Source organism: Corapipo altera, unplaced genomic scaffold (genome assembly GCF_003945725.1).
Source record: "Corapipo altera isolate COAL_440 unplaced genomic scaffold, ASM394572v1 71, whole genome shotgun sequence".
Lineage (NCBI taxonomy): Eukaryota > Metazoa > Chordata > Aves > Passeriformes > Pipridae > Corapipo > Corapipo altera.
Genome location: NW_020884916.1, coordinates 2,812,215 through 2,829,797, shown reverse-complemented (window position 1 = coordinate 2,829,797; position 17,583 = coordinate 2,812,215). Strand labels below are relative to the sequence as shown.

Below are 17,583 nucleotides of genomic sequence, written 5' to 3'. Positions count from 1 at the left end.
CTGCACCTTCCTCCCAGAGCAGAGCAATCTGCCTCACAGCACCTCGGAGTGGGGATGTTTGGTGGCCTCCTGCTCACGTCTGAGTCCCCCCCACGGCGTGACCTCCATCTCAGCTCTCTGGGGGCTCAGCATGATGTGGTTGATCAGTGGCTCAGGAACAAAACCAGAGGCTGTCTGTTCACCTCCCTGTTCCAGTCGAGTTCAGCAAGCAGCAATCAGAGCATCCTCCCTGGCTGAGCTCATGAACACACAAGAGTATTTGCTGCAGACTCTGGAAGAACAGTCAGTTTTAGGCTTGCAGTTCAGACATCCTAGTGCTCATCTGGGAATAAGAAGGTCTTTCTTCTTTTCCTCCCCTAGTTCTTTCCCCTCATTTGTGTTCACTTTTGGCTTTGAAATAAATTGCTTTAAACCTCAGCTCAGCAAGAGCTAAGCCTGAAAAGCCAGAGGACTTCCATTCATGAACATTTCCTGGGAGTTCAGGCAAAAGCCAAGCTGAGACCTTTTTTTCTAAGACTAAGCAACATGAGAAGAAGTATTTGGGGATCAATAACAAAGAGGTGGTGCTTGGAAGGCAGATATACAGCATCCAGTGTCTCTGGGAGCCCCAGCACAGGAAGGACACGGACCTGTAGGAGAGTGTTCAGAGGAGGCACCAAGATGATCAGAGGGATGGAGCAGCTCTGCTGGGAGGAAAGGCTGAGAGAGTTGGGATTGATCAGCCTGGAGAAGAGAAGCTTTGGGGTGACCTAATTGTGCTCTGCCAGTGCCTGAAAGGAGCCTAAGGAAGGATGGAGAGGGACTATTTAAAAGGGCCTGGAGGGACAGAACAAGGGGGAACGGCTTTAAACTGACAGAGAGTAGGTTTAGATTGGATATCAGGAAGAAATTCTTCCCTGTGAGGGTGGGGAGGCCCTGGCACAGGTTGCCCAGAGAAGCTGTGGCTGCCCCATCCCTGCAAGTGTCCAAGGCCAGATTGGATGGGGCTTGGAGCAACCTGGGCTAGTGGAAGGTGTCCCTGCCCAAGGCAAGGGGTGGAATGTGATCATCTTTAAAGTCCCTTCCAACCCAAACCATTCTGGGATTCTATGATAGGAAAGATGGAAGAAAACAAGTTTGAAAAAAAACAAGGGTCTCACCCATGCTGGTCTAAATTGCCTTTTCCTCACCAATGTCAGTGAAATTCCCCCTTACCTCAGTTAACTTTTTTTCCCAAACAAAGCAGCAGGACCTCTCTGTTCTCCAGGCTGCACCCCAGCCAGGATTTTAAGCAGCCACGTGGACCAGCTCCCCAGAAGACATAACCCAGTTGACTCAGAGGAGCTGAGGATGTGACTATGTAGAGCCCTGATGGGCCATGAGAACCACCTGCACCTGCCAGGAATGGCCCTTTCCCTGCCTTTACACCCCAACAGACATTTTCTGTCCCTTGCAGCCTTCGCTCAACACACGAGACACTGAAAACAGCAGAAAAAATTCATTTCTACATATCGATCAAAGTGCAAAAAACCACTATTCCAAAACAGCCTGAGTCAAGAAACAAGAAATGTTATGCCTTTCCATTGTAACAGAGCCTTATTTATCACATTGGAAAGGGTACTTTGTGGAGGCAAATGGCCAACTAGTCCCTTTGATACATGGAGATGCTTCAAGATAGGTATGATATAGAAAACCTCGGCAGAGATATGTCCCAGCTAATCTGACAGTTATCTCTTTTACAGCCAACTACTGTCATTTCAGTCTTTGAGAACTGCCAGAACTGCTCTGATAACTGCAGACCTAAACACAGCAGAGGAGAAAGCCTTTGTTAATTAAGCTTCCTTCATTTTCCCAGTGATCTGGGCTCAGCAGAGCTCTCGGGGAGCCGCTGCTGTGTGGCCCTTTGTGCTGGTGATGGACGGCCACACGTCCCCCCCCAGACAGCTGCAGATCCTCCTCTGCCGCCTGGAACGCTTCCTGGGATGAAATGCTGCAGTCCTGCCACAAAACCAGACCAATAACTCAAATGGAGCACAGTAGATTCCCCCATGGAGGGGAGAAAAAAAACCCAATCTCCCTGAAGGATGCACAAACCTGCCCATTGTCCGAGCCAGCTGATACACCCAGTGTGGTGTCAAGTTCCAGAACAGCCTATTTATACTGAATTCATCAGTGGCACTTTGTACCCAGAAGAGTCCAGCTCTCTATTTTCAATCAGTCAGTGGCCATCAGACCCTAATGGGGTTTCTGGAACTGTGGGTGCTTTATCCTCTGTTCAGCAGGCGTTTGGCCACACTGAGCTGTTTCTCTGCTCTGTTCAAGCTGCAGCTCCTCACTAGGAGACACTCAGTGGACTTGTGAGTGTCACATATAAGCCCAGACTTACTTCTGACCATTTCTGATGGCAATTTGCAGTTCCTTTTCCTGGTTCTGCCCCCACATACACCTCTGGGTGGCTGGGCTGTTTCCCTTGCCCTGGAGAGGTGCCTCCCTCTCCTTCTGAAGGGCAGTGCTACCTTTTCCCTCTAGTCAAAGTCACTGCAAGAAATTTCATCACCTTCACTGGATGCACAAGTGAAGTAGAAGAGAAAAACACTCTGTCTTGCAGGTAATTACTTTCAGAGCTAAATTAAATGAGCTGATGAGGGGGCTTTGATCACTCACACCAGCTTTTTCCTAGCCAGATCGTGACAGCTTCCCCCCAAACCATCCAAAGTCCATCTTTGCTTATTTGCTCTTTCATATTAGACACCAGTCACCAGCCTGCCTCCTCCAAGCAGTCTCACCCACAGGTCCCTTCCTTTTCCCAAGGGAATGTCTCTGCCATTCAGAGTCGTTACCCCAGAACCACCAAAACCAGTTACCCACATTCCTGTGTCTGCCCCAGTTACCCTGTGCCCACAGCTGCAGTTCCCAGTGCTGGTGGGATCTCCACCAGCTTATGTAGGACTCAGACCCCTTCCAAATCCTTCCTAAAGCTCAGGATCTCTGCCAAAAATACAAACCAAAACAAGAGCTATTCCCTCTGCCTCTTCCTCCACCTTTGTGGTCACTTACCTGGTGAGGCACCTGGGGTTCAAGGAGAGAAGAGGACTTGGCAGGGCAGGAACAGGGAAGATTCCTGTGGATCTCAAGTGGTTAAAAAGATTCCTGCCTCAGGACCACCGAGGGCTGAGTCTCTAGTTTATAATTTATAGCTCACCATCTCTCTTCCCAAGGTCCTGCAGGCTCCTGTGTTCACACAACAACCCTTTTTCTATTTTATGTGCCACTCAGCTCAGTAAGTGCCCCCGGGCTAGTCCAAGCCTCGTTAATACCTTCACCCATGCAACCTCCGGGGAGAAAACAGCTTTTTATCAATGGAACTGCCTGGAAAAACAACACAAACATGGGGTTTAGCACATGGGGGGAGAGATTCCAGGCCTTTTAGTGAGGAACCTGCCAGACTGCTGTGGACTGAGCCAGGGCTGGGGAATTGGCTGCCACCACAGGGAGAGACGTGAGCCCTCGGCCCCACTGCTGGGCTCCCGAACAGAGGGGGCTGCAGGAGCCTCAAACAAACCACTTAGGAGGGATAAAGCAAAGTATTACATTTTAATTGATCTAATCTTTGGCTCCCGGTGGAATTTGCAGAGATATCTTACTAGAATTACTCGAGTTTTATCAGGAGACAGCAATACTGGGAAAGTGCCTTTTTGCACAGCAAACTGCTCCAGATCTTGAACTGCATTAGCATTGGGACTGGCTGAGCAAAAGAGCCCCCCACTACAGTTTCAAAGATGAGAATCAAAGTGGGGAGAGAGGGGGAACATGTGAGATGCAAACCCACCTGGGCACACAAATGTATATGGGCACAAGCCCAGTATTGTGAATAATGCTAACTGCTCCCTCGGGTGTGGAACCTGGGAGGATTTACCAGGGAGCAGAAAATACAGCACACAGAGACATTGGAAAAGGCATCTAAATTACAGCAGCTTTTTTCCTCTTCTTCTGAGGTCCGTTTCTGCTCTGAGTGCAAAACCTCTGGATGTAAAAAAAAATAATAAATAAAAAAAGAGAGAAGGCGGCAAAAGGGACATGTAACAAATCTCCTTAAAATACAGACTCAGATCTAAAACACCAGGTGGGTGGGGCAAGCTAGGAGGAGAGACAAAAAGCAAAGACACTGAGAAACCAGGTGGTTTCCCATCATTTTTTTTCTTGACATCCTCTGTCTGAGCAGATGACTGGAAGATCTTTGGAGATGCAGAATGATGTCTGGCTCTGTCAAGATTTCTCTTTATTCACTGCGTAGAAGCGGTGAAAAAAAAACATCAGGTCTGATAAATGATTCATGGAGCCTTTTCTTCTGCTAATCTGTAAATAAATTTTAAAAAGCAGCTTCTTTTTGATGAATATATTCCACTGCTCGTAAAAACATGTCGGCCTTTAAGCGTGACACGGGCACACTCAGATGTCCCCAGTGCTGCTGTCAGGGCTCTGAAAGCCCAACCTGGCTCCCTGCAGTGCAGGGATGGAGTTTTACTGACTTACCTCAGCTGAGGACCTGCCTCTCCCATCCCATGGCTCTGGATTCCCGGGCTCTGGGGAGGTCTTGCCTTATCTCACTGCTCTGTTTAGTCAGGGAGAGGGGAACATCCTGTGGATTTAGGACCTCTCTCATGTGACATCCTGCACAACAAGCTCTAAATCCTCTCCTCCTCCTTGTTGCATGTTTTAATGTCCCTGTGGGGCAGGTGTTTCTTTCCACAACCTGCTGGAAACAACAGAACAACCCTCACGTGCCCATCACCACAGCAGCACACCCCATTCCCTGCACACCCTCCTCAGGAACAGCTGCTGGAGATGGGCTCCTGCATTTGACCTGCTGGGCCTGCCCCTCATTCCCCTGCTCCACTGGGATCCCCCCAGCAGGTCTGGGAAGGATGCAGCTGCCATGGTCCACATTCCATGGGAACCTGCCCACCCTGGGCAGCCTCACCGCTGTCACTTTGGGGTTTTCTCCCCCTTATCACCACGTATTTGGGATTCTTTTTATTGACCTTTGCTTTTTTTCTGCTTTTTCCACAGGTAACAGCAACACCATGGATGTGGACAGTGTGGACACACTCAGGCAGCAGAGACCTGCACCTCTTTCCTCTCAGTTGCTGGGTTTCTCCCTGAGCAGACGGGCCTCAAACTGTCTCTCAACTTTTCTGACTGTAGATAGGGAGGGAAAAAGAAGAAGAAAAAAAAAAAAGGCAAAAAAAAGAAGCATAATTATACAAGGACATCTTTTATTTCAGTACATTCAAGACAAAAAGAAAAGAAAACAATTCAAGAACAGGATGTACCTTCACTCAAGGCTTTATCTCCCCTGCCCCTCTCCATTGTCATCTCTTTCCTTTTACAATCAGAAATTGCATAGAATTTGTTTTTCAATCAGAAAATTCAATTCGTCAGTGTAAACCCCCACGTTTGTTCCAAGCAGAGGGTGAGCTGCTGCTGCTGTTTCTAGGGAAGTAAATATTTTCCTTACATGACATCCCGGGCTAATGGTTTTCCCAAATGCTGTGTGGCTGCTGGACAAGGGCTGTGAGTCCCCCTCGAAGCTGAGGGTGCTCTGTGGGTCACATGGGGAGCTCCTGAGCCTGGGGCAGAGCTCAGAGTCACCTCAGGAGCGTGCAGGGCACGGGCTGTGGACACTTTGGGGGTACCAACACCACCTCCCTCCGCTGGTGGGGAAGGGCAGCCCCCGCTCCCCTCCAGTGCTCCCCACTCTCACCTGCTCCCACACCTCACCTTCCTCAAAAGGCTCCCCCACCCTCATCCCAAAAACAGAAAGAAGAAAAAAAAGCAAAAGGTAACCCCAGAACGAAACAAAAGACACAGAACCCCTGAAATTCCAGGCGTTTCAAGGCCTCTTTGAGTTCACTGTGTTTGTTGGTTGTTTTTTTTTTTTTTTTTGGCATTTTAATATATATATATCTATGTATAGATATATTTATATATATATGTAATTTTAACAACTCCTCAGATGGACTTTCAGCAAATGCTGCTTCTCACAGGGAGCATGTCCCATCCCATCCTTCCCTTCCTCCTTCAGTCCACCTGCCAACACTCTGAAAAGGAAGAAGAGCTCAGCACCTGAAACCTGGTGCCTTGGAGACTAGGTCCTGACGTGCCCAAATTAAACCAAAACAAAACAATGACTCCTCCCCTTCCCATCCCTTGCCCATGTCAAATAAAAACTCCCTCCCCCCGCCCTTTGAGAACACCCCCTGGTAAATCTGTTTGGTGGAGAGACAGCGCCGGTGTCCCTTCTCCTGACCTGGGGGTGGAGAAGTTCCAAGAACCGCTCTTGCCTCCACCCTGGGTGGGCAATACCTGCTACACCAGTTACCAGCACACGTCCTTCCTCCTTCAGTGGCACGGAGACAACCACCGGAGACCAGCCTGAGGACCTCTCTCCTGCCACACCAGGCTTCAGCCAGCCCCGTGTCCCCCGGGACACCAAAAGCCCTCCGGCCAGGCCCAAAGGTCCGCCCTGCCCCTGGGGAAGCCGGGTGACCGCTAGTGGTTTAAAAACGAGTTGACATTGTACAAGTCCGTGTTCTGTAAAATGGAACAGGACCCTCTCGCCCCCTCCCCTGCGCCCCCCGGTCCCCCGGCGTTACTCGGGCTCGCTGCTGTTGGTGGTCTTGTCCCACTCCAGGCTCTCCTCGCTCCGCGCGGGCGATCCCGCGGCCGGCCGTGCCCGCAGCCCCTGGAAGCGGCGGCACTCGGGGCACACCCTGATGTGGGTGCACCCCCGGGCGACCAGGGCGGCTTCTTGTGCCAGTCTTTGTGCCAGGGGGTCTGGCTCCCCACCGCTGCACAGCTTCCCGTTGCTGAGCGTGGTTGTGCTGCGGGCTCGGCGCTCCTCCGGGATAACGGGGCGAGTCCGTACCGGGCCCCCGCGCCGCCGGCGGGGCTGGAAACTGTCCTTGCACAGGATGATGTTGCGCAGCTCCGTCACCATCTCTTGGCACACCGACACCTGGGGAGGACACAGGAGCCGTGCTGCTCACCCGAGGGAGCAGAGGGACACCCGGGGCTGGGTCTGCTCTGCGGGCTGGAGGGATGAGGGGTGAGGCCCTGGCACGGGTTGCCCAGGGAAGCTGTGGCTGCCCCATCCCTGCAAGTGTCCAAGGCCAGGTTGGATGGTGCCCTGAGCAACCTGGGATAGTGGAAGGTGTCCCTGCCTGTGGCAGGGGCTGGAACTGGATGATCTTTAAGGTCCCTTCCAGCCCAGGCCATTCTATGATTCTGTAACGTGATTCTGATGCCAAATTGTTACGGACTCGGTGCCACCGGGTTTCAACATCAATACTTGGACATTTACATTGATTTAACCCAACAGATTCTGCCTCTCATCAGAGACCCTCCTGTGTTCTGGATCCCCATACCAACACAAGACCCAAACCCACTGCAGGCAGAAATCCCATCTCCAGGATGTTATACACATCCCTGAACCCTTCAGGAGCCCCTGGAGCATCCCTACAGCCCCTCTCTTAGCAGGAGTGCACGAGAAGCTCGTGGATTTTAGACCCTGCCTAAAGGACCGAACCTGCTCCTGTGTTTGGAGTGTCAAGACTGGGAATGCTCCTCAGCCTGGGTGAGGCTCCAGAGCACCCCACTGAGCACCCCACAGATAGCAATAAACATGCACTATCCCCTCAGGGCACTCTCAGGTCCTACCTCTGACTGCTCAGAGTGTCGAAGGCTCCACAAAAATTCCAGCATTGCCATAAAAATTGCTACGATCAAGCCACAGATGAGCACCACGAAGATTCCACCAATATTCTCCATCCCCAGGCCTAAAACAAAGCAGGAGGGACAGTGTGGAGAGGCAGACTCGACATAAATTGTATCACTGCAGAGAAATCCCAAGTTTTGCTGTTTTGTTGGCATTGCAGATACCCAGCCAGGGACCAAAACCACAGAGCCAGCACTGTCCTATTAATAGCTGCCCTCATGACTCAGATGGCAAAGTGAATGACTTGCAATAACTGCAGGATCGAAGATCCCTTCTCAGAAATGATGATTTTGCAGATAAACAGCAAGTACATTGAAGGGAAGCACAAAGCAATTTGTGGACAAACTGAAAACAAGAGGGAAGAATTGTGAGATCAATCGGGCACATTAATCCCTGCAAATTATTCACCCAGTTCTGCTTGCTTTGAACTTCTCAAAGGGAGATGAGCAAGGTTGTTAAAGAAGCAGAGATGAAGAAGACAGGAAAGGGCTTTAAAGGAAGCTGGCACCGAAAAAAGCTCCTTTGATTGCATTACAGAGTGCTGGGGGGAAATGATGGCAGCTGCCTGTACTGCAGCAGCAAGGAGAGGATCCAAACCAGAGCAGAACCCAACACTTTCACACTGTAGGGTGAGAGAATGGGGTTCCTGCCACCAAGGGGTACTTGGTTATGGGTTGGGTGCTCTCTAGGAGGAAACAGCCCCTTCTGTGGGACTCACCTCCCTTGGACAACTGGCTTACAGTGGGATAACTACCACAGCTACACAGCTGGCAAGCCAGAAAGTTCACCAGCTGGAAGGAAAATCCACCCCTCAAGAACCTGGACTGAGCTTTGGTCAACTCTTGGCCCCAAAACTGCAGCCTGTGCCTCCCTCTGGCCCTGCAGAGCTGGACTGTGAGATGAGCTGGGGAGCAGTGCTGGACTCAGTTTTTGCTGTCCAGGATCTGGCTCTTCTCTCCTGTTCTTGTTGGGTTTGGGCCCCTGATTGGATTGATTACTAAAAAGCATGTGGTGCTTTGCACTGGGTTGACTGAGGCCATTAGTCAACTAGAACATCTATAAACATCTTCCTCTCCCTTCTGCAGCATTAAATCAAAGTGTAAGAATCAATGATTTATTGACTTAATCTCAGCGTGGCTTTTAGACATAAAATCTCACCAAAATCCTTGTAAATTGCTGACCTGCTTTGTTCTAAAACTTGGGAGGTCACACTGCTCCCTCCTCCTCCTTCATTCTTTTGGCATCACCTCCAGAGCAGTTCCAGTGCCTCTGTAAATCAGCCCTTTGCAGAGATGCTTCCACAGCAATTGCAAGGCAGAAAACACAGCCCACAGTCACAGTTTAGACCCAAGATAAAGGCCATCCTCTCCTCCCAGCAGCTCTCAGATTTGAATTAAGGGCCAGCAGCTCTCTCTACGTGCTTCTGTCATTCTGCCTGAGTGCTACCTCAGGCACCCATTCCCAAGCTCACAGGGAGGTAATTCCTTCTGCCATTTCCCAAACTCACATCACAGAGAGAACAAACCAGGAGAAAAACTTGTCCAGGGTCACAGGACACACCAAGTAGTGCCAGAAACAGCCCAGCTTCCCAGCTGCCCCCTTCCAAAGCCATCCCAAACCAGCCCACAGCCTAGATTCCACTTCAGAGCTGCTTTTTGCACAGTCCATGGAGGAAAAGTCCCCCATGTGCCTGCTTGCCCTCAAAGTAACTTCCTTAATAGCTATAACCTGATGTCTTACACTGGGCCAACACCTTCAGCCTTGAGATTAATAGCTGGGGTTGTCTGTAGAGCAGTACAGCCCAAAAATGAGGATCAACTCACAGCCCCATGGGGTCCCATCCATGAACTGCACAGACACACCTACTGCTGCTGCAAGGTAATAAAACCAAAATAGCTACCACAGACCCAGTTTAGCTCTCTGTCTGTGCCCTCAGAAGGGTCAGAAGATCATCCTTTTAACTGGGGGACCTGCTGGCCTCCCAGAAAACACTTGCTGAGAAGAGGGCGACTGCCAGGACTAAAAAATGCAGCAACTGTGTTAAGCTGGCAACTGCTCCCACGCTGGGATATCAGCCTAATGTGGTAGCTTTTATGGCAATTTGCATAGCATTACCCAAAAGAATTTGCTCCTCAGTTTACAGATGTACTTATAAAGTCCTTGTGTCCCTTGCCCTGGCTGTTTAAAAGATGCTTTCACTCGGAGCCATTAACCAGCAGGCCTGTGGTGGAGATCCATCTCCCTTCAAGGAACCCAGGATTTTGGTCTGATCCCTCCAGCCATCCATTTTCCCAGGCATCCATTAGGAGCTAATTTACCCTCCATATGCCTCCAATATTTGTCATTTGGTTGTTCCCGCTCTCTCTGCCCCAGGCAAAAACACACAGCATGAGGCTCGGTGGCGGAGCTGCTTGGCTTTCTCCTTGAGTTGTGAGGGAAGGAATCTCGGGTCAGGAGAAGGGGAAAAAGCAATTCTCAGGCAGAAACGCTCGTGTGGAGTGGTGTGGCTCACCTTTGGCTCTGTGGTCCTCCTCTTTGGGGCACTTCCCTCCTTCCCACCACTTTCTCTTGAGGATTTCCAGGCGGTTGTTCTCCTGCAGCTGGAGGATGGCCAGGTCGAACTCGTCTCGGAACACGGAGCCTGCAACACCAAGAGGGACGTGGTAGGGCACCCCCTGGGCCAGCCTTCCTCCCCACTCCTCCTCCCCATTCGTGTGTCCAGCTACAACAGCTCGTCTCTGAGGGGTTTGGAGGGGACATCGCTCCATGTAAGTCATGGAAACCCCTTGCAGAAGGTATTTTTCCAGCCCACCAAGAGCCACACAGCTGAGACCAGCTAAGGTGGTCCAATACAAGGGGAGCTTTGGCTGCAGGGACTGAATGGGCAGTTCAATATCACACAGCTGCTCCTCCAGACCACGGAGGTCCCTCTGTTGTCATTCCACCTACAACGTGGACCTTGCTCTAGCACTCCCTGCCTCAAGCTGGTCACAGAATAGAATACCCTGAGTTGGAAAGGACCCCAAGGATCATCCAAGCCCAAATGTTCATGGTGGAGCTGCTCACCTCTGTGCTTGGTGCCAAGTTCTAGTGCACCCTGGTGTCTGCTACCAGGGATCCTGAGGAAGGGCCGTGGGAAAGACCCCAGTTCTCCCAGTAACTCTGCACTATTGTCCCAGTGAGCAGCTTTCTGCTTTTCTTATCTGCTACGGTTTCACTGTTTAACAAGACAATGTCAGAACAGATTTAGCCCTGAGAGTGTGAGTTTGTGCTCACAGTCAGGTGACTTTACAAGTTTACCCATGTTACCTAAACTGGAGAGACTGTTTGTGTGATGGGCCTTATATAATTCACCTTAACTTTGTGTTGCTAAGTGCCAGTGCTTAAATGTCAGGACTGGAGGAAAGATCAGGAATAACAACTACTACTACATCCTTTTTCCATGCTGCCCTAGGAGATGATGTTCTCTTGCTGGCTCTCACATGGTGAAACACAAACCCCCTGCATTTGTTAAACCTGATTATTACCTGAGATAGCCACTGAATTGCCCAATTCTCTGTCCTGGAGTTTTAAGAACCACCAGCTGTTAAGAAACTCGTGCTAAAAAACTACTCCAGTTACAGCAGCATTACTTTCACAGCACTTCTGGGATTAAAACAGGGAGCACAAAACGAGGCACAAACACTGGTTCGGGAAGGAGACAATCAGCAGAGAGCATAATATGCAGAAAATAAGCAGCAATTCTGAGACATCTTTCACACGAAATCACATCTCGAGAGCCGCAGTCGCGTGTCACGTGGCTCTGGCCCAGAGCAGGGGCTGAGCGGGCGCCTCGGGCAGCCGGGACCCCCCAAAAACAGCCCTGGGCAGAGCCGTGAGACGCGACGGCGGCTCCAGAGCCGGTTCAGCCTTTCAAACGCTCCGGTCCTCTGCCGACAGCTGAGAAGGACTAGAATTTGTCTTCACTGCCTACCGACGGGCATGCCAATCCCGTAGCCCTTGGTGTCCAGAAGGCCCCCGACCTGCGTGAGGTTGCAATTGCGCTGACGGTAATACTCGTTCATGGTGGACTCCAGCAGGAAGGCGTAGTTGGAGTTCAGCACGCGCGCGATCCCCTCCTCCGTGCTCTTCACGAAGACGCTGGGCTGCTTGGAGTACATGTAGTTCCACATCCTCTGGTAGGTCTGGTAGCGGGAGTTCTGCAGGAGGAAGGAGCCAGCAACAGCTGAGGGAGGAGGAGAGTTAACTGCCCTAAACTAAACCCCAAATTAGGCACCCACTATAAAAGGGGAGAGGAGTCAAAGCAGATCTGGTGCCAGGTTAGAAAGGGTTTAGATGCCTAACCTGCATTTATATCAATGAGGTTTAGAGGCCCAAACATCTTGGTGGGTTTGAGACTCTAACCTTAAATATCTTGGTGGGTTTGAGACTCTAACCTTCACTTATATCAATGAGGTGTAGAGGCCCAAACATCTTGGTGGGTTTGAGACTCTAACCTTCAAGTATCTTGGTGGATTTGAGACCCTAACCTGCATTTATATCAATAAGGTTTAGAGGCCCAAATATCTTGGTGGGTTTGAGACTCTAACCTTCACTTATATCAATGAGGTGTAGAGGTCCAAACATCTTGGTGGGTTTGAGACTCTCACCTTAAATATCTTGGTGGGTTTGAGACTCTAACATTCATTTATATCAACAAGGTTTAGAGGCCCAAATACCTTGCTGGGTTGGAGACTCTAACCTTAAATATCTTGGTGGATTTGAGACTCTAACCTTCACTTATATCAATGAGGTGTAGAGGCCCAAATATCTTGGTGGATTTGAAACCCTAACCTTCAAGTATCTTGGTGGGTTTGAGACTCTAATCTTCATTTATATCAATGAGGTTTAGAGGCTCAAACATCTTGGTGGATTTGAGATTTTAACCTTCAAGTATCTTGGTGGGTTTGAGACTCTAACCTGCATTTGTATCAATAAGTTTTAGAGGCCCAAACATCTTGGTGGGTTTGAGACTTTGTTGGCAAAGTTGGGCATGAAAGGCGTGCCTATAACTCCAGTAGGGACAAAGCTTTTTGCATAAATTCAGTTTTAGAATAATTCATAGTTTCTGTAACAGACCAAAAAAAAAAAAAAGACAGAAGAAATAGCTTGTGCTTGTCTGATTTAAACCTCTGAAGAAGTCACACTCTATTGACTATCACTGGAACCTTGTCCTAACAGTCCTTCAGTGTCAGAGCCAGACACCAGCAACCCAAGGAGGGCACTGAGAGCAGAACTAAAGCTCTTTGGAGCCCCCTGAATCCAGATTTTGGTCCACCCCCTTGTGAGGCAAATCAAAGCACCTGCTGAAGAGAACTGAAATCTCTTCATTGATTACAATAAACTAAAGCTCCACCAGCCCCTCAGACTCTGGTCTGATCCAGAGAAAGCTGACTGTGGTTAATCTCTCTTGCCTGTACTGAGCAAAGAGTGAAACCTGCTTGCACAAAGACTGAATATAAACATGCTCTGGTCTCCATTAGGAATTTCACACTGTCAAGGGCTCATTTTCTGTGGCTGGTAAGCGAAGCTGGAGAGCTTTAGGGAATCTGCTGCTGACCTAGTTCCTGTCCTCATCTGTCCAGCTCTGTCCTCTGGGTGCAGTCACTTGGGCAAGAGACAGACAAGCACGGGGGGTGTTTCTTCCCAGTTCACTGCACTTTCAAATCCTAAACCTGTGTGTTTTTGTCAGGGGAAATGCTGCCAGGACAGGTTACAAGGCAAGGTGCTTCAGCAGTGGACACACATTTCACACAGCCAGGAAGGGAGGGGTGATGGAGGCAGGCTGTGGAATCCATCGCTGCTTCGACCCACCATCCTTCCACCGGGGGAAAACGGATCCAAACACAGCCTAAAGCACTGCAAATGGTACAAAAACATCTCTTCCTAATTTCCTCTCTGATCCCAGGGACTGCAGCACCCGCCAGGCAGCGCAGAGCCACAGCCAGGGCTTTAAACTTGAAAGCCTTCCTTAAGCGAGCGCCTCGTACACAACCACCTTGGGTCACTCGGGCTCTGTTCAGCTCATTTCACATGCAAGGCTTGGCTTAAAAGTAGCTTCTTGCCAAACCCCTGAAGAGTGTAAAGTCGGGCTGAAAAGCTCAGGCCCACTCCAGAGATTTCTCAGCCTTCCAAATTCAGTTCAGACTCAGAGGGGGGTGGGAAAAAAAAAAGTGAGAAAAGCTTTCTCTCCTTTTGGAATTTCAACAAGTAATAAATAAATAATCCTCCAGCAGTTCTTTGTGCATTCAGAGCGCTGCAGAAAAGATTCACTCATTTATTTCCCTCCTGAATAGAGCAGGGAAGATAAAAATTAAATTGGGCTAAATGGCCCACATAACTTTGCATACATTCGATTTATTTATCTTCAGTGCCACTGACCACACATGGATTCCAGCACTGTGACAACTGTGAGCCTGCCTGGGCTTGGCAAAGGTTTCATTGCTGAAAGACTCTCAGGTAAAAGCTAAGATCACATCAAAACCACACGGAGACACATGAAAATCTGACTTTCTTGTCAAATTTCCTTCCCTCTCCCACCATTCTCCCCATCTCCTCACACTGTGGGTCTAGCCCACTCCTGTGCAACCAAGCAGGCAGGGATCCCTCCAGAAATCCCCTCTGTGCCAGAAACTGGAATGAAACGGGCACGAGAGGCTGGAGTGGCACCCAAATGTGACTGAAGGGTGCCCTCTGCACTCCCTACCCCCTTTAGCCAAAGAATGGGGTTTACTTGGAAGAAGGTCATGCTGGAGCCGCCGTGGATGGTGCCGTACTCGATGGTGGTCTGGTCAGCCAGGTCATCCACGGACTCGATGGGCACGTCCATGCGCTGCACCGTGAGGAAGGCGGCCAGGTTGGCCGTGTAGGAGGAGATGATGATCAAGGTGAATGCCCACCTAGGCAGAGGGGAAGAGAAGATGACGACCTGAGGTTTCCCTGTGGACTGAATCTGCTCTCCACCTCTCAAAACCACAGGATCACTGAGGTTGGAAAAGCCCCCCCAGACCGTCGAGCCCAACCTTCGTCCAACCACCGCCTCGTCACCCAGACCAGAGCACTGAGTCCATTCCTTGAACACCTCCAGGGAAGGGGACTCCACCACCTCCCTTGGCAGCCCCTTCCAGTGTTTAACAACCCTTTCCATGCAGACATTCCTCCTCCATCCCCTTCTGCCCCGAGAAGCCTCCCTGGAGGGGAAGGGTGCCCTCCTTACCAGACTCCACTGACGCAGCGCGTGGACAGTGCCTGGGGGGCGATGGTGGAGCCTTGCTGCATGAACCCCCCCACTGGGAACCACAGGCTGTTGCCCAGAGAGTACTGGTTCACCAGGAGATTGCAACGGCCTTGGGAGCAGGGGTGGGGGCTGTACCACTCGTATGGTGTCAACCTAAAAGGACAGGAAACAGGTAACTCAGGTAACTCACCGGGAAATGGGACACTTTGGAGAGAAGAAGCTAAGAAAAAAAATAAAGAAAAAAAAAAAAAAAGAAGAGCTGTGAAGCTCTAGCTCTCCTGGAGGCAGAGTTTTCCGAGCAGGAAGCACTTCACCATCAAGTTGATGCCCAGGGCTCAGAGCTGTGTGAAATGTTTGCTCTAAGACTCAAGAAGCCAGAAGCTTTCTCGTAGAGATTTGCAAAAAAACTTCAGCAGAGAGGCTCTGCTGAGCTGAAAATCTGGGCATGGGCTGCAGGGAGGCTGCAAGGAGGCAGATTTTTGCAGCCCTGTGAGCAAATTCACACACCACAGCAATAATTCCACACGTGCACGGACTTGATGGGAAATTGAAATCAAACATCCTTGGCTGGGCTCCCTGCTGGAGCACGAGCACTGACGGGAAGTTCAAAAGCGAAGTGTGTGAGACCTGACTGCATTATAGCACCAAGAAAAAGAACTGCCCTGGTGCAAATGGCTGCTCTGAGAAGGTGTGACTGGCCTGGCAAAGTCCAGCTGGAAGCCAAGTGCTGGCATTTCAAAGCATCATGTACTTCAGAGACAGGACAGAGGCGGGACTGTGAGATAGCTGACAGCCTGTCACTGAAGTGACTGCAGCCTAACTCTATTTTTTTTATTTTTTTGCTGTTTCCAAGCCTCAGTTCCCTGGTTGCTAAGAAAATCTTCTAATTTCTCTGCTGCAGTTCATTATATTACCATGGTTAACAAAGCTGAGGCCTGGGAGGGTCATTTTGGGGCTACTGCCAAAAAAGCTGCAGGGCTCTGCCAGCTCACACAGCATTTAACCAAGATGAGGGGTTTATTTTTGCTCCTGCATCTCCTGCCTTGCTGTGACACCAGAGAGGTTATTTCCTGCAGACTTTCCATGGTGGATCAAGCATTGGCAGTGAAACCCTCTACTCTGAGAGAGTCCCTGCAATTCACAGGGTCAAAAGCTCCTTACAGCTGAGCAAGGCACAGAGCAGCAGCCAGACCTCCATCTCCAGTGGGAAGCTGGGTAAAGGCACCTTTTTGGAGGATCATGTTTAAAACATGAGGAAGGGGCTAAAGAGGCACCAGCTCTCGGTCTGCAGAGAGCATCAGGCTGCATTATTCAATGGTTTCCTCAGAACTGCATTTCTGAGGCTGTAAAAGCATTCCAAGAACCCATTAAAGCCCCTGTCAGGATGACAACTTTAGCCGTGCTCAGGGACCAAGTGACAGCACAGTTCCAATTTGTGGAATGAGAATTGGGTATTAAGAGTGTCCCGGAAGGGCCCTCAAGCCCGGAGCACGTCTGTGGAACACACTGCCAGGACTCAGCTCAACCCTGCCTGCAAAAGCCCATCTATGCCACCAACAATAAGCAGCTTGTTGGGAGGTCAGGGAAAAACAGCAGTGGAGCTCAGACCTTGGGCCTCGATGGGAGACACTGCAGGCAAGCACTCAGGGATGTATTTTAACACTGACTTAAATTAGTCATAGGGGAATGGAACTGAGAGCTGCCAAGGGAGGCTCTGCACGTCAACCAAGAGGCTGCTGAAAGATATTAATGAATTTTCTTTTCCTCCACACACGCTGGGGTTTGTACAGGGCCAGAGGAGCCAAACATCCCTCGTGGAATTTGTATTAAAATCTCCGAATGGATTTGTGGGTTCCCGCCAACCTCCACCCTCCCTGCTCAGGACAAGGGGTAAAAGGCACCAACAGGGAGCATTTGTAGGGCACCAACACTACTGCCAGACCTTCTCCCACCCTTCCAATGTGGATTTGGGAATCAGGGCATGATGCTCCTGCCAGGCACACCAATGCCCATCCCAGGCACCGGGGTGTGGGGACTTGGTGGCACTCGGTGGCACCGCTCATTCCCCAGCTGGCAGAGGGCTGGGATTCTTCTGTCCCATTCCATAGGGGTGTCTGGGGCCCGCGGATGTCCCCGTGTCCCCCCGGGTGTGGCAGTGTGACGCTAGATGGCACCGCGAGGAAGGGAAAGGCACCGCGACATTACCGAGCCACCAGGAAGAGGACGCAGCTCACGGCCAGGTAGGCGAGCAGCATGAAGAGCCAGACTCCGGGAGAAAAAGGGTCCAGGAAGGAAAAGTAGCCGGGTTTGCGGCCCTGGAATGGAAACATAGAGAGTGTTTGGCCTGATTGTGGTTCTACGGAGTGAATGGTCCCTTCTGAAAAGGCAGAAGGAAACACAGCGGCACTGATGCTGAGAGGGGATGGGAGAAGGGGGATGAAGGGGAGAAGGGAGATAAATGGGGAAAAGGGGATAAATGGGAGAAAAGAGATAAATAGGAGAAAGGGGATAAATGGGAGATGGGGGATAAATGGGAGATGGGGGATAAATG

The 17,583-nt window shown here is 50.4% G+C and overlaps 1 protein-coding gene across 1 annotated transcript in view; it reads right to left on the bottom strand.

Annotated features, from left to right (window-relative positions):
• Positions 1 to 5,235: 5,235 nt before the first annotated feature.
• The window catches only part of GRIK4 (glutamate ionotropic receptor kainate type subunit 4), a 182,094-nt gene continuing 169,746 nt past the window's right edge, over positions 5,236 to 17,583 (bottom strand). The window contains 8 exon segments of the mRNA XM_027655665.1: positions 5,236 to 6,766; positions 6,769 to 6,997; positions 7,699 to 7,817; positions 10,269 to 10,397; positions 11,730 to 11,955; positions 14,529 to 14,694; positions 15,012 to 15,185; positions 17,238 to 17,347. Coding sequence (XP_027511466.1) covers positions 6,540 to 6,766; positions 6,769 to 6,997; positions 7,699 to 7,817; positions 10,269 to 10,397; positions 11,730 to 11,955; positions 14,529 to 14,694; positions 15,012 to 15,185; positions 17,238 to 17,347 — 1,380 coding nt within the window. The 3' untranslated portion in view covers positions 5,236 to 6,539.